The sequence below is a fragment of the Rhincodon typus genome, chromosome 3 (genome assembly GCF_021869965.1).
Source record: "Rhincodon typus isolate 14 chromosome 3, sRhiTyp1.1, whole genome shotgun sequence".
Taxonomy (NCBI): Eukaryota; Metazoa; Chordata; class Chondrichthyes; order Orectolobiformes; family Rhincodontidae; genus Rhincodon; species Rhincodon typus.
Genome location: NC_063334.1, coordinates 124778926 through 124795086, shown reverse-complemented (window position 1 = coordinate 124795086; position 16161 = coordinate 124778926). Strand labels below are relative to the sequence as shown.

Sequence of the window (16161 nt, the reverse complement as noted above, 5' to 3'; positions counted from 1 at the left end):
CCTCCTCCCACCCACCTTCCTGCAAAAATGCCATCCCCTATTCCCAATTCCTTCGCCTCCGCCGCATCTGCTCCCAGGATGAGGCATTCCACTCCCGTACATCTCAGTTGGCCTCGTTTTTCAAGGACCGTAACTTCCCCCCCTCAGTGGTCGAGAACGCCCTCAACCGTGTCTCCCACATCTCCCGCAACTCATCCCTCACACCCCGTTCCCGCAATAACAACCAAAAAAAATCCCCCTCGTCCTCACGTACCACCCCACCAACCTCTGGATCCAACGCATCATCCTCCAGCACATCCGCCATCTGCAATCCGACCCCACCACCAAAGACATCTCTCCCTCCCCACCCTTATCTGCTTTCCGGAGGGACCACTCTCTCCGTGACTCCCTTGTCCGCTCCACACTCCCCTCCAGCCCCACCACACCCGGCACTTTTCCCTGCAACCGCAGGAAGTGCTACACCTGTCCCCATACCTCCTCCCTCACCCCCATCCCAGACCCCAAGAAGACTTTCCACATCAAGATGTTCACCTGCACATCTGCCAATGTGGTATACTGCATCCGCTGTATCCGGTGTGGCCTCCTCTACATCGGGGAAACCAAGCGGAGGCTCGGGGACCACTTTGCAGAACACCTACGCTCGGTTCGCAATAAACAACTGCACCTCCCAGTCACGAACCATTTCAACTCCCCCTCCCATTCCTTAGACGACATGTCCATCCTGGGCCTCCTGCAGTGCCACAACGATGCCACCCGAAGGTCGCAGGAAGAGCAACTCATATCCGCTTGGGAACCCTGCAGCCCAATGGTATCAATGTGGATTTCACAAGTTTCAAAATCTCCCCTCCCCCACCGCATCCCAAAACCAGTCCAGCTTGTCCCCACCTCCCTAACCTGTTTTTCCTCCCACCTCAAGCCCCACCCCCATCTCCTACCTCCTAACCTCATCCCGCCCCCTTGACCTGTCAGTCCTCCCTGGACTGACCTATCCCCTCCCCAAATCCCCACCTACACTCACCTTTACTGGCTCCATCCCCGCCTCTTCGACCTGTTTGTTTCCTCTCCACCTATCCTCTCCTCTATCCATCTTCTATCCGCCTCCCACTCTCTCCCTATTTATTTCAGAACCCCCTTCCCCTCCCCCTTTTCTGATGAAGGGTCTAGGCCCGAAACGTCAGCCTCTCTGCTCCTATGATGCTGCTTGGCCTGCTGTGTTCATCCAGCCCTGCACCTTGTTATCATGAAACTGAAACTAGCTTAAACGGGGGTTACACCTTATGACGTCTTATTATTTACTCCCTTAGAGAGAGAGAGGACCCTTCAGCCCTTCAGACCTTTTCATTCTAGAGGATGGGCTAAAAGTTTGTGATGTGTTTCGCTCTACTCTGTTAGCATTTTAAGTGCATGTTTCATCACTGGAACTTATCTTTTCTTATATGGATGTGTGTTTGAGTGACCTTGAGGGGGTGGGTTTTTCATTGCATTTCCTTTTTGGATTTTCTGAAAATAAATTTTTATCCTTTCTTATGGTTTGAACTGACAGGAAGGCTGCTTATATCTATTCCTTGAAAAGACAACACTCAAAGGTTTGAAACACTTCTCAAACCAACAGAGAGGTAAGAAAAAAGGGGAATAGTTATCCAATGACCTCTCCTGTCTTTAATAGTGCTACTTTACAGGTGAGACAGAGAGATATTGATAATAGAGGAGGAGAGTAGGAGACAGGTAAAGCAGAGGCAGATAGGTCTTTGAGAAGATAGCAGGTGGGGTAGGGTTATCAGGGGTAGAGAGAAAGTGGACTGACCAGACCACTGAAGTTGAGTACTGGTGAAAAAAAATACATTTTGTCAAAGATTTTCATCTTGCACTCATCAGGACAATTCAAAAGAATGTTGTTTTGTAATACAATTTGCACTGTAGGAAAAACAAACAGTGATTAGTTGGCAAGAAGTCTCTGATTGATAGAGGTGTTGCCATGGAAATTCTACCACTACAAATACTTAGGCGCTGTGCGTTAATAGATGAAGTTTGTGTACTAGCAGTTACACATATTAATACACAGGGCCCTGCTCTTTGCAGTTAGAAAGAACCTGTACAATGCACTGTGTCTGTTTCAATTCAACAAAATAGGTGACAACCATTTGCTGGTTCACTTCTAAGGGAAATGACTTCACACAGAATCAACCTTCATGGTTTAAAATTTAATAAAGCCTAGCAGTTAACTGTCAATCGCCATACCATGGTCATAAACAGGGTGCTTCAGAGAAGCAGTTGCCTGTTTCAGTCGTGAAGCTGTTCTCTACCAAGGAAATCCAAGAGATAAAAGGTCCTCCAGTTCAAAAGGACCTCCAGCGCTTCATTGTCAAGAAGTAAATCACAGAAAATAATCTTCCAGCAGCAACTATCAACTTTCCAATACTGAAAAGAACACACTCTGAGAGAATAATGAAACCTGCAGATCACTTGAATGTGTAAAGTCAGAGACCTGAAGCAGATGGGGTAGTGGTAAATATAATTATGTACGCAAAGGTAAAATAACAATCAAAATAAAAGCTTGGTTGTATATGGGACTGAAAGGGTTAATACTACAGTTTGCAATAAGCAGTACAAACTATATTGATGTCACATGGATTGTGGGCTGGATATCTTAAATCTTAAAGGAATGAGACGTCAAATCTATGTCTTCCTCAGAGTGTCTGTAACAATATTGATCCTATCGACATAACCTGGAACGAGTTGCTTACGTGTAATAACCTATAATAAGGGAGACAGTGGTGTAGTGGGTTAGTCATGCAGAACCACAGGCTAATGTTCTGGGGAATAAAAACAGAACATGCTGGACAAACTCAACAGATTTGGCATCATCATTAGCGAGAGAAAGAGAGTTAATGTTTCAAGTGCAATATAACTCTTCTTCAGAATCTTCTTTGATAGTATTATAGGTTCAAATCCCAACAAGGCAGAAGGTGAAATTCCAATTCAGTTTTTAAAAAATGTAAGATTAAATATTAGCCTAATGGTGATGAAGTAATGATTGGTGAGGGACTTTGCAGCAATGTCTTTTAGCAAAGGAAATAGGAACAGGAGTCAGCTCCAGCTCTTGAGCCTCTTCTACCATTCAAAGAAACCTTTGCTGATCTGTGGCTTATACCCTTAATACCTCTGCTTATCAAAAAATGATCAATCTCATATTTAAATTAATAACTGATCCAGCATCCACTGCCATTTGTGGCTGGGAGTTCCAAACATCTATCAGCCATTGTGTGTAGAAGTCCTTCCTAATCTCTCCTGAATGGTCTGGCCCTAATTGTCAGACAATGGCCCCCTAGTGCAAGCAACATGGGCTGAATGGCCTCCTTCTGCACTGTAATGATCAGAGTGCCACGATCTCATTGATGAGATCAGCCTCCTTCTCTTGAATTTAGAAGGTTATGGGGTGATCTGACTGAAGTCTTCAAGATATTAAAAGACAAGTTAAATGAAGATAAACTATTCCCACCAATTGGAGATTCTAGAAGCAGGGCTATAATTTGAGAATTAGGGCTGGATCATTCGGGAGAAATGTTAGAAACCATTGCTACACACAAAGGGTTTGGAATTCTCTTCCACAAATAACAGTGGATGCTAGATCAATTGTTAGCTTTAAATTTGAGATGGCTAACTTTTTTGTGAAGCGAAGGTATTAAGAGCCAAAGACAGTGATGTGGTGTGAGGCCACAAAGACACAATGATCTCACTGCATTGTAGAAAGGCTTGATGGGCCGATTGGACCACTCCTATTCCTACATAGCAGATTTATGATAATCAGATCAACCATGATCTCATTAGTCAGAAGTCACATGACACCAGGTTATAGACCAACACTTTTATTTGAAATCACAAGCTTTTTTCTGATGAAGGGTCTAGGCCCGAAACGTCAGCCTCTCTGCTCCTATGATGCTGCTTGGCCTGCTGTGTTCATCCAGCCCTGCACCTTGTTGTCTATTTCTTAGCACTGCTCCTTCATCAGGTTAAGTGGAGGGAAACACACAGGCACAGAAATTATTTGATTATTTTGTAATTATTTCTCTGCTTAAATTAATCAGATCATAGGTCATCCTTGCACTTGCTATTCAGCTGTTAATATTTTACTCACACCATTTGACACTTTAGATCACCCACAAAGTTTTGTTATCCAGCTTGTTAACACTCCAATCACATCATTTGTACTATTTCTTGACACTCTTAATCACCTGGAATTATCTTGTAAATATCTCTCCACCAATAGATTCTGTACCTATGCACTCCCTCCACTTCAGATGATGACGGACCAGCGCTCTGAAAGATTGTGCTTTCAAATAAACCTGTTGGACTATAACCTGGTGTCATGTGCTTTCTGACCTTGTCCATCGTGATCTGATTAAAGCCTGCTGCCACTTATCGGCTGAATGGCTTTCTCCTGTTCCTCTATAACAAATCTGTGATAATCACTTTGAATGGCGGAGCAGAATCGATGGGCTGAATGGTCGACTTCTTCCCATTCCTAAGGCCTTCTGGTCGGATTGAGGACCATCCGGCCTTCGTCTTGGTCGCTTCTTGCTCTCGGGCTCTTTGACGGCGAACAGGGGTGGCAGTTGACCTGATTGTTGCGCACTTCCGGCTGTTTTGTTTTGAACCGGATGCGGGGTGAGGGTGGTCTTCGCGAGCGACTTCCGCCGGAAGTGAATGTTGTTGGGGGGAGGGGAGGGGTCTGAAGCGGCAAACGGTTACGGACGATGGAGGGCGGCAAACCCGCCGCTTTCGACCGGGCACCGGGAGCGGGCCGTGGGCGGGGCCGGAGTTTCGGCGGTAGCAGTAGTAGTAGCGCCACCACCAGTGGGCCGCAAGCCCCGGGCCCGGGTGGAGTTAGGGCCCAGGGGCACGGTGACGGTGCTCAGGAAAACGGGCTGTGCGCGGCCCCGGGCTCGGGGCCTGGAGTCGGGCCTGCGGCTGGGACCGGCCCTGGGGCCGCCGCCGCTGCTGCCAATGGGGCGGCGATCGTGCAGGGCAACGGTGTTCACGTGAAGAGCGGCATCCAGCAGCAGGAGCCCCTGAGGCAGCCGCGGAGCAGCCCACCTGCCGCTGAGTACTCAGGTAAATGGGGCAAGCAGCCCATAAACACAGACTGCAGGTAATGTATGGTATTTATAGAGCATTTGCGGGGCCTCACGTCTCCGAGAATGTGTAGGCTCTTAAGTTTGTAGATTTCAGTTGCATTGGCATCAGGGCAAATCTATGTGCGATTTTAGGGAGTACAAAATCGTTGACATGAGGGAAATCTATAGAAGTTGTAAGAAGTCTACATCGATGTCAGGGGAATGTGTAGAATCTGTGCAGGGATTTGGGTACGTTGCTATCAAGCTGTATATACTTTGCATGTTTCAGGGAGTTCAATTACGTTGATATTGGGGAATCGAAAGAATCAGTACAGTTTGCTGAATTCAAGTACAGTAATAATGGAATTATATTGACTGTAAAAATAATAAGCAGTTCAGTTACACCCGTATTGGGAATGTGTCAAATCTTGGAGATTAGAGAGCCTGGGTAGTCGATATCAAGGAGATACATTGAATCTGCAGAGATTGCAGGGAATTGAAATACATTGCTGAAAGGGGAATGTATATAGAGTCATACAGTGTGGAAACAGATCCTTATGTCCAACTTAAGCCTCCTCCAATCACCATCTTTGTTATTCACCTTATCTATGCCCTTATGATTTTATAAATTTCTATAAGGTCACCCCTCCACTTCCTACACTCAGTGGAAAAAGACCCAGCCTTTCTTTATAACTCAAACCCTCCAGTCGTGGCAACGTTCTGGTAAATCTCTTCTGAACCCTCTCCAATTTAACAATATCCTAAACTAGCATGATTGTAGAAATTGCAGCAAGCTCAGGTAAATTTATATCAGACAATGTAGAGAATCCAGAACATCCTCCAAGAATTCGGGTATGTTAATACCTAAGTGATGCGCAGGTTGTATAGAATCGAGGGGTCAATTGTCTCACATTAATTTCTTGTACATTGGCAGAATCAAAATTTTATATATATATTCCGTACTTCCTTCGTCTGGATAATGACTGTTCACTAATATGCTTTAATTTCAGTTCCTCAACCAATTCGAAGTCCATACTCCTGCATGATTTAATTCACTTCTGGCATATGAGCCTTGCTGCCTAGATCAACATTTATTGCCCATCTCTAGTTGACCTGGAGAAGGTGACGGTGAGCTGTCTCCTTGAACTGTTGGCAGCCTTTTGGGTGGGGGGGAAACAGACAGCCATGACGCTTAGAAAAAGTTAAATTTCCTGTCTACTCCTGGTAACCTTCCACGTATCAAGACTCGATTAACCACTGCTGTAAAAATATTCAACAACTCTTCTCCCACTGCCATTTGAAGTGAGGAGTGTTCCAAAGATTCATGACTCTCTGCAAGAGAAGAAAATGCTTTGTCTCTGTTTTTAACAGGCAGCCCCTGATTTTTAGGCTTTGACCCACAGTTCTAGATTCTGTTGTTAGAGGAAACATGCTTTGCAGTTTTGCCCTATCAAAGTCCCTTGGGATGTCACACGTTGTATTAAAGTGGGATTACTCTTCTAAACTTCCAGCAGGTACAAGCCCCGCGTGCCAATCCTTTACTCATTGGACACCCCACCAATTTCAGTTTTAGTGCAATGAGCCTTCTCTGAACAGGTTCCATTGTAACTACATCCGTCCTTAAATAAGGTGATCAATACTGGGTTTAGGCCCGAAATGTCAGCTTTCTTGCTCCTCTGATGCTGCTTGGCCTGCTGTGTTCATCCAGCTCTACACCCTGTTATCAATGATCAATACTGTGCACTGTTTTCCAGATGCAGTTTTACCAGTGCCCTGTTTAAATGAAGCATAACCTTTCTAGATTTGTATTCAGTTTTACTTTCAATAAATCATCGCATTCTTTTAGCTTTCCAAATTATCTGCTGTATCTGTAGCTTTTGCGATTCATGCAGTAGGGCATCCAGATCCCTCTGCATCTCAAAGTTCTGCAGTCTCTCACTATTTGGATAATATGCTGTTTTTTTTGCTCTTCCAAAAACTGATATTTTTGCATTCTTGTGCAAGACACTGTTTACTAGATCTTTGCCTACTCACTTAAGCTAGCTATATCTTTTTGAAGCCTCTTCATGTTCTCTGTTCCTACCTATTCTCCTTTCCTGCCTTGTGTTATCAGCAAATTTGGCAATCATACTTTCTGTCCTTTTGCCAAGCATTTTTACAAATTGTAGACACTTGTGTTCCCTGCATGGATCTGTGTGGTACATCAAACATTGCATCTTGCCAACCAGAAGACGACAATTCCGCGTCTCTTTACCGTTAGCTAGCCAATCTGCCATCCACGCCAATATGTTACTACTATACCATGAGCTTTCATTTTCCACAATAACCTTTGATGTGATGCCTCATCAGAAGCCTGCTAGAAATCTATGTACAGGAGATCTATTCTCTTCATAATAGTACTTCAAAGAATTCTACTAAGTCAGTTAAATATGATCTCTTTCAGAAAAGTATGTTGCCTGTGCCTGATTAACCTGAACGTTTTTCAGTACCCTTCCATAATGTTTTTAACAATGATTTCGAATGTCAAACTAACTGTAGATTCCTGCACTGACCGTCTCCCTTTTTGAATAAAAGAGTTGCATTCATTATCCTCCAATCTAACAGAGCCTTCTCTGAATATAAGAAATTTTGGAAAATTAAAACCAATGCATCGGCTTTGTCACCAGCCACTTGCTTTGAAGCTATTGGCTGAAGTCCAATAGGATCAGCTTCTTCCCGGCTGCTATCAGATTTATGAATGGACCTCTCATACATTGGAGTTAATCTTTTCTGCACCTTCTTTGTAGCTGTAACACAATATTCTGCGTTCTGTTCTATTAGCCTGATGTATTTAAGTAAGGTATGATTTGTCTGGAAAGCACAAAAAAAACTTTCACTGTATCGTGGTACATGGGACAATAATGAATCAAATCAAATCTAAAGATTGAGGGACTTTTCATCTCGCAGCTTAAACAGTTTTACTTGGTTTGGTGATTATAATTTTCGAGTTCGTCCATTTATTCTATTTCCTGATTTTCGTGTATTTCTGAAATAATACTTGTATATTGAAGACAGATACAAAATACCCAATCAATACTTGTTGTGTCCTTATTTTCCATGATTAACTTTCTATTGAGTCAATCTTACTTTATCCCTTTTTTAAAATGTGTATTGAAATTCAGACTATCTGTTTTTATATTTACGAGTAACTTTCTCTTTTTGTCTTTATGAATTTTACAGTTAATCTTTGACTTGTATTCTGCCAAGTTTTCTGACATGACACCCAACTTTGTCCTTTTATTCATGGCATGTGAAGTTACTGGTTGTGTTGGTATTTATTATTCATTCCCAATTGCTCTTGAGTGAATTGTTATGCTATTTTATAGGATAGTTAAGAGTTGTTGATGATTCGATGTTTGCCATAATGGTAGCTTTTTGGTCCTGATTTTTTATTGAATTCATTCAAGGATGGATTCAAACCCATGTTGCCAGAACAATAACCTGAGATTCTGGATTACTGATCCAATAACGTGACTACCAGACCTCCACCTACCCCTTTCGCCATGTCACCTTAGCTCAGTCTTCTTTCATGTCCTCAAAATTGCCATATTTAAAGTTTAAAACACTCATCTTGGGCCCACGTATGTGCTCTCAAACTGCATGTAAAATTCAGTAATTTTATGGTCCCTGCTACTAAATGGTACGTTCACTGAGGTCATTAATCCTGTCTTGTTGCACAATAGCCTGCTTTCTGGCTAGCCTCAGAATGTGCTATTTGAATAAACTGTTTCCAAGGCAATTACTTGCAGAGGTGAGGTTCCACCATTCACCCACTTCTTGAAGTGCTGCTGACTACCTGTTCTGTGCAAAGCTGCTCCTCTCAGTCAAAGATATTTTTGAAATCTGCGTATGAATAAGTTCGCCTATCTCCTGTTCTGATATGGCAAAAGATCACAGAAGTGCCACTGCACAGGAAACCATTTGATTATCGTGTCTGCACCAGCTCGCCAAATACTTTCTCCAAAAACTTGCAGTCAGTCAAACATGATTTACCTTTAACGAGTGCCTGCTTGTTGTCATTTATTACCCCACGTTTTTCCAAGTGACACTTTTGTCCAGAATTGGTGTCTCAAAGGTTTTCCCATTCACTGATGTTTGCAGCATATGTTGCAGTGTGTTTAGCTACATAGTGCTATATTTCTGCAAATAATGTATGGAAAAAATAAACAAATAGGCCATTCATCACAAAGTATTTGGGTAATTTAATTTTGGATATACACCAGTAAGACATATTAAATAATGGACATTGACAACTGAAATAATACTTCCAGAGTGTCCTTGAGTTTAAAACAGGTAGATAAATGGCAATTACTTAATTTTTGTTTATGCACTTTATGAACTTTACCTTCAACAAAGCTTTCAAAAGTCACCTTTATTAAAGTTATACTCTAATTTGTTTTCAAATATGTGAGAAAACCTTTGAGCTAAAGCTGCTAAACGTTAGAAAAATTCTTCAGCATAAGCTGGTGTTTTGGACCAAAAAAACTTCAAGTCTCAGGCTTTTAGATGCTCAGGTACTTGGGTAAAATATTTAAAAAGTAAAAACAAAGGCTCGATGGGCAAGTGCTGTTACTAATTTAAAATAAGTAAAATTGCTTCTTAATCGTAAATTGGCAATTTGAAAATATTGTTGGAGCTGGACCTTTTTGTGTGCAAAATTCAAACACAGGAATTCATAATGGAAAGTACTGAAGAAACATAGCTGCTCTAGCAGCATTTCTGAGAGAAACAGTGAATATTTTGAGTCCAATTTTTTTCTTTTTTTGCAGCGGTAGGAATTTGTTAATGGTGGACTGTTATGACAAATGGGACACCATGAAGCCACTTGGTGCTGGCATGCATTTCCTGACAATGTGAGATTTTATGTGGATGTGTTCAAGGGTATGTGGTATTATTTTTGTACTGAGGTGATACATATGGGCGAATGACAGTTGAAAGAAAACATAGGGAAGAGGCAGCTTGCATTTGTTTCATGTCTTTGTGACTTCTCTAGGTGCTTTGCTTACAGAAATATGCCATTTGATGTTGGAACTGGGAGATATTTGGACCAGGGAATAATCTATTCAGTCCTATAATTTCATGATCCTAATTGTTGTGTCCATGTTTACAGTGGGAAATGCTGTACAAACTTGTCATGTAACAAGTCACTGGGGAGTCTGCCTTCAGGGTGCATAGGAACAGCCAGCAGTTCTCATGAGAAATATGGAAACAAATTCATGCTTCAAGAAGTTGATAGAAATTGCAAGGAGGTAGAACTCTTTACTTGCTGCACAGCCATCTTTACTGTATAAAGTCTTGCATGTATTCACTCGTGCTAACACTTCTAATGGAATTTCCTATCTAAGTGTTTCATAGTATTGATTTAAATTGGACATGGGCATGTGCTGCCAATGTATTGGTGAAGAAATAAATGTGTTGTGACACTTTGCGTTGCCATTTTGCTCATTAACTGAAATTTCTAAAAAATGAATTTGTAAAATCAAATAATATATTTCACAATGGGAATAAATTTGCACATTCAGTGAAGTAGTCTGTGTCAAAATACACCAACACTTGGATAACATTCAGGTTTGGGGTAATAAATGGCAAGTAGCATTCACAACACAAGTGCAAGAATGGCCATCTCCATCAAGAGAAAATCCAGATTATCTGTCAAGCAGAACTATGACAGTGGCGTCGTTGTATCCCCCACAAGCAACGTCATGGGTGTTACTGAACTGGGCCAGGCGCGCACATTCTGTTGCTACAAGAGTAGGTCAGATGCAAGGAATCTTAGTGAGTACGTCACCTCCTGACTCCCTAAAATCTGTTTAGCATCTACAAAACAGAAGTGAAATATTTGCCATTTTTTTGGATTGGTGCAGCTCCAATAATACTTGAAGTTTGACATCATCCAGGAAAAAGCACCCTGCTTGATTGGCATCCATACACTACCTTCAGCATTAACTCCTTTCAGCACTGATGCACAGTAGCAGCAGCTTTACCATGCACGACATACACTGCAACAATTCACCAAGGTTCCTTAGAGAGCACCTTCCAAACCCATGACCTCTAAGCATTAGACGAACAAGGACAGCAGATCCATGGGAACACCACCACCTGCAAGTACCATTCACACTACACGCCATCCTGACTTTTAGCTATTTTGCCATACCTTATTTGTCACTGGATCAAAATCCTGGATCACCCTCCCATATTGCACTGTGGGTGTACTACTACAACATGTGCTGCAGCATTTCAAGAAGGCAGGTCACCCACACCTTTGGGCGGGTAGAAGAAAGCAGTGAATGCAGGCCTAGCCAATGATTCCCACATTCTGTAAGTTAATTTTAAAAAAGATAAAAGTTTTTATAAGTTGTGCAGGTTCACTTGTAGGGTCAGGAGTGAATATGCCACTGAGGACTTAGGCAGATGAGTTTGAGTTTACAGTGGGGGAGGATTTATACAAGAATAATGACTTGAGTCTAGAAGGTTTCCATGGAAAATGTATTGTGTGATAAAGTACCACGTAACAGGCTTGTCAGCAAAGTTAAAACCCATGGAATAAAAGAGACAGTGGCAGAGGGATACAAAGTTGGCTGAATGACACACAGTAGTGGTGAATGGTTGTTTTTTCATAATTGGAAGAAGTGTTCATGTATGATGGATATAGATAAAGTTGTGATGTTCATTTATAGTTACAACTTGAAGTGTTTCTCAAGGTTTTTTTTTTAACTCATCCTACATTATATCCAGCAATCCTGTTTTTTAAATTTTAAAATAGTTATGGGAAAGGATACAACTGATCAAAAAGTTAAAGTTCAAATTAGAGTAAGGCCAATTTTGACTGTATTAGTCAGGAACTTTCAAAAGTTGATGAGGGGAGGCTATTTGTGGGTAGAGGGAGGCTTTTAAAAATGAGATAACAAGAGTTCTAAGACTCTGTATTCCTGTTAGTGTGAAGGGCAAGGTTGGTAGGTGTAGTGAGTGCTGGATGACGAGAGGAATTGAGGCACTGGTCAAGAAAGAGGAGCAGGCATATATCAGGAGTATAAGGCAGTAGGAGTATACTTAAGAGGGAAATCAGGAGGGCAAAAAGACGACGTGGGATAGTTTTGGCAAGTAGTTAAGGAGAATCCAAAGGGATTCTATAAGTATATTAAGGGCAAAAGAGTAACTAGGGAGAGAATAGGGCCCCTTCAAAATCAATGTGGCTATCTACGCACAATACCACAGGAGGTGGGTGTGATACTGAACGACTATCTCTCATTGGTATTTACTGTGGAGAAGGACATGGAAGCTAGGATACTTGGGGGAATAAATAGTGACGTCTTGAAAAGTTTCCATATTACAGAGGAGGTGGTGCTGGGGGGTCTTAAAACAGATAAATCCCCGGGACCTGATCATGTGTTTCCCAGATGCTAGGGAAGAGATTGCTGGGACAAAAATAACTTTGCTGGAAAAGCTCAGCAGGTCTGGTCGCATCTGTGGAGGAAAAAAACAGTAAACATTTCGCGTCATCGGACCCGAAACGTTTACTGTTTTTTCCATTCACAGATGTTACCAGACCTGCTGCGCTTTTCCAGCAAATTTATTTTTGTTCCTGATTTTACAGCATCCGCAGTTCTTTCAGTTTTTATTGAGAGATTTCTGGGCCCTTGCTGAATTATTTGTATCATTGACTGCTATGGGTGAGGTGCCAGAAGACTGGAGGTTAGCTAATGTAGTGTCATTATTTAAGAATGGCTGTAAGGAGAAGCCAGGGAACTATAGACTGATGAGCCTTACATCAGTGGTGGCAAGTTGTTGGAGGGGATTCTGAGAGACAGGATTTACATATATTTGGAAAGGCAAGGACTGATTCGGGATTGTCGGCATAGCTTTGTGCATAAGAAATCATATCTCAATAACTTGATTGAGTGAGTATTTTTTTTTGAAGGGGGCAACAAAGAAGATTGATGAATGCAGAGTGGTAGATGTCTGAATTGACTTCACTAAACTGTTTGACAAGGTTCTGCGTGGTAGATTGGTTAGTAAGTTTAGGATCCAGAGGGAGCTAGCCAACTGGATACAAAATTGGCTTGAAAGTGGGAGACAGCGTGTGGTGCTTTTCAGACTGGAGGCTGTGACCAGTGGTGTGCTACAAGGATCGGTGATGGGTCCACTGCTTTTTGTACTTATATAAATGATTTGGATGTGATATAGGAGGTATGGTTAGTAAATTTGCAATGACCTCAAAATAGGGGGTGTAGTGGACAGTGAATAAGATTATTTTAATACAATGAGACATTGATCAGATGGTCCAATGGGCAGAGTGGCAGATGAAGTTTAATTTGGATAAATGTGAAGTGGTGTTTTGATAAGGCAAGCCAGGGCAGGACTTACACAGTTAATGGTAGGGACAGTTGCTGAACAAAGAGACCTAGAGGGTCAGGTACATATTTCTTTGAATGTTATGTTACAACTCCACACAGTTATTTTCACTGTCTGTGTGCTTTTCCTCTCTCAGTCCAAAGATGTGCAGTTTAGGTGGATTGGCCATGCTAAATTGCCCATAGTGTGCAGGGTTAGGTAGATTAGCCATGGGAAATGCAGGGTTACAGGGATAGTGTGCGTGGGTGGATCTCGGTGGAATGCTCCTTGGAGGGTCGGTGTGGAATCAACGGATTGAATGGCCTGCTTCCATGCTTTCGGGATTCAACGGATGGTATAATACCTCGTCCCTGGGGGTGGTTTCCCATTTTTATTGAACTTCTAGATGAGATGCTTCAGGTTATTGACCCATGCTCTTGATTGGTTGCAACAAGGTTGATTTTAAAAGGATACCTTCCCTTGTGGATACCTTTCTCCCAGACCAAAATGGTCTTGTGTTTTAAGAGGACCCAATGTAACCTGACTTTGTTGTCTTGACATAGAAAATGTTTGTTATTTTCTAAATGTGAAAAGAAATGGTAACAACACAATTACTCACAGATTAGAAATAAAGAGGTGAGACCAAAAGGTAAAATTTTGAAGTGATATGTGGCTCAATCTTTTTGCTCATGAAGAGCAGCTAGTTGAACATTGGAGCATTTGCTGTGGCTGTTGGTAGTCGAGCAATTGATTTTTGGCTTTGTTGGTTGATTGAAACTCTTTGGTTGTGATCCCTTTTAGCATTGGCTGACTGGTAGCGCTTGGAGTGAGAAAGAGTTTGTTTTCCTTTACCTGTAATGCACAGATGTTTAATTGGCTGTTCTCAGACCTGTGACACACTCAATACACAGTTCCAGATGCTTGGGTCTTCAGCCAGTAATGCGCACAGATCAGAGTTGAAACTTGCTTTCAAACCCTGTCCCCCTTTTTACCAAGGTGGAAAACACAACTATGTGGCCAGGTTGCTGATTATTATTTTTTAGCAGCGTGCTTACAGTTTGAGATATTTTCAGGGAACTACAATTTCAGTTTGTGTTTTTTTTTTCTCTTCTATTGAAAAGTTTCTTTGACACCACGTTAGGTGATACACTCTGAAATCTCGCTCTCCAGGTTGCCACTGAACTTACGTCTGCAGTCAACCTTTGGCTGTATGTCCTTTTTTTAAAAAAACACTTGTAATTAGAGTTCAATATGTCCATTCCAGGCTGCATGGTCAGATGGCTTTCACTTCCAGTTATGAAAAGTAATGGTAATGAAAAGGATTGCCTTAATCTTTCAAATTTCTTAATACAGGTGACTGGAAAGTGACAAATGTGACTCCGTTAGACATTTTCTGAGAGCTAGCCCTGGTTTATAAAGAGCAGATGGTATTTGGCTGGTTCCATTGATCATCTTTAATAAAATAAGCAGAGAAGGGTGACGACTGGAATGCAGTGAAGGTTGTCTATATGGATTTTAAGAGTTTTTTTTTCTGTTTCTTATTTATAGGATGCAGGCATTGTTGGCTAGGTCCAAAAATTACTACCCTTTAATTATTGCCCTGGAGAAGGTGAGCTGCTACAATGGTAAGGGCACTGTGGTGCTGTTAGGACAGGGGTTCCAAGATTTTGACCCAGCATCAGTGAAGAAACAGAGATAGTAGGAACTGCAGATGCTGGAGAATCGGAGACAACAAGGTGCAGAGCTGGATGAACACAGCAGGCCAAGCAGCATCATCTGCTCTTATGATGCTGCTTGGCCTGCTGTATTCATCCAGCTCTGCACCTTGTTGTCTCCGTGAAGAAACAATCCAGTTTCAAGTCAGGATTATCTGAAACTTGAAGGGGAATTTTAACATAGTGGTGTTCCTGTGCATCTGTCTTTGTCTTCGGGGTGATAGTGGTCATAGGTTTAGAAGGTGCTGTCACGGGAGTTTTGGTGACTTGCTGCAGCGCATCCTTATATGATACGCATTGCTATATTTTGCATTACTGGTGAAGGCAGTGAATGCTTAAAGTGATGAATAGGGTGTCAGTCACAGGCTGCTTTGTCATGGATAGTGTAAACTCAGCTGTGTTGACCTTGCAAAGTCCTTTTTCCTGACAAACTAGTAAGGAAGGTCAAAGACAAGGGAGTACTCAATGAATGGCAAAGCACAAGGAACCCCAGAGGATTAGAGGGCTGTTGAGGTGCTTGACCACAGGTCCCTGAAAGTGACAGGGCAGCTTAATAGGGAAGCTAAGGCATACAGGGCACTTTGCTTTATCAGTCGTGGCAAAGTTTGTAAGAGTGGGTAGTCATGTTGGAACTGTACAGAACTTTGGTTAGACCACAAGTGGAGTACTGTATGCAATTCTGATCACCAAGTTGTGAGAAGGATGTGATTGCCCTGGCGGGGGTGCAGAGTAGGTTCCTGAGAATGTTGCCTGGAATGGAGCATTTCAGCTTTGAAGAGAACCTGGCTCACCTGATGTTGTTTTCTTCAGCGCAGAGAAGGCTGAGAGGGTACCTGATTAAGGTGTGTGAAATTTTGGGCAATAAGCAGGGTGAATAGAAAGCTGAGACAACAAGGTGCAGAGCTGGATGAACACCAGCAGGCCAAGCAGCATCAGCGGAGCAGGAAGGCCGACGTTTCGGG

General features: G+C 42.2%; 1 protein-coding gene across 1 annotated transcript in view; it reads left to right on the top strand.

Annotated features, from left to right (window-relative positions):
* The first annotated feature begins 4656 nt into the window (after positions 1-4656).
* paip1 (poly(A) binding protein interacting protein 1) overlaps positions 4657-16161 on the top strand; it is a 56490-nt gene continuing 44985 nt past the window's right edge. The window contains exon 1 of the mRNA XM_020511513.2: positions 4657-5112. Within this exon, the coding sequence (XP_020367102.2) occupies positions 4755-5112 (358 nt within the window). The 5' untranslated portion in view covers positions 4657-4754. The remainder of the gene's footprint in view (positions 5113-16161) is intronic.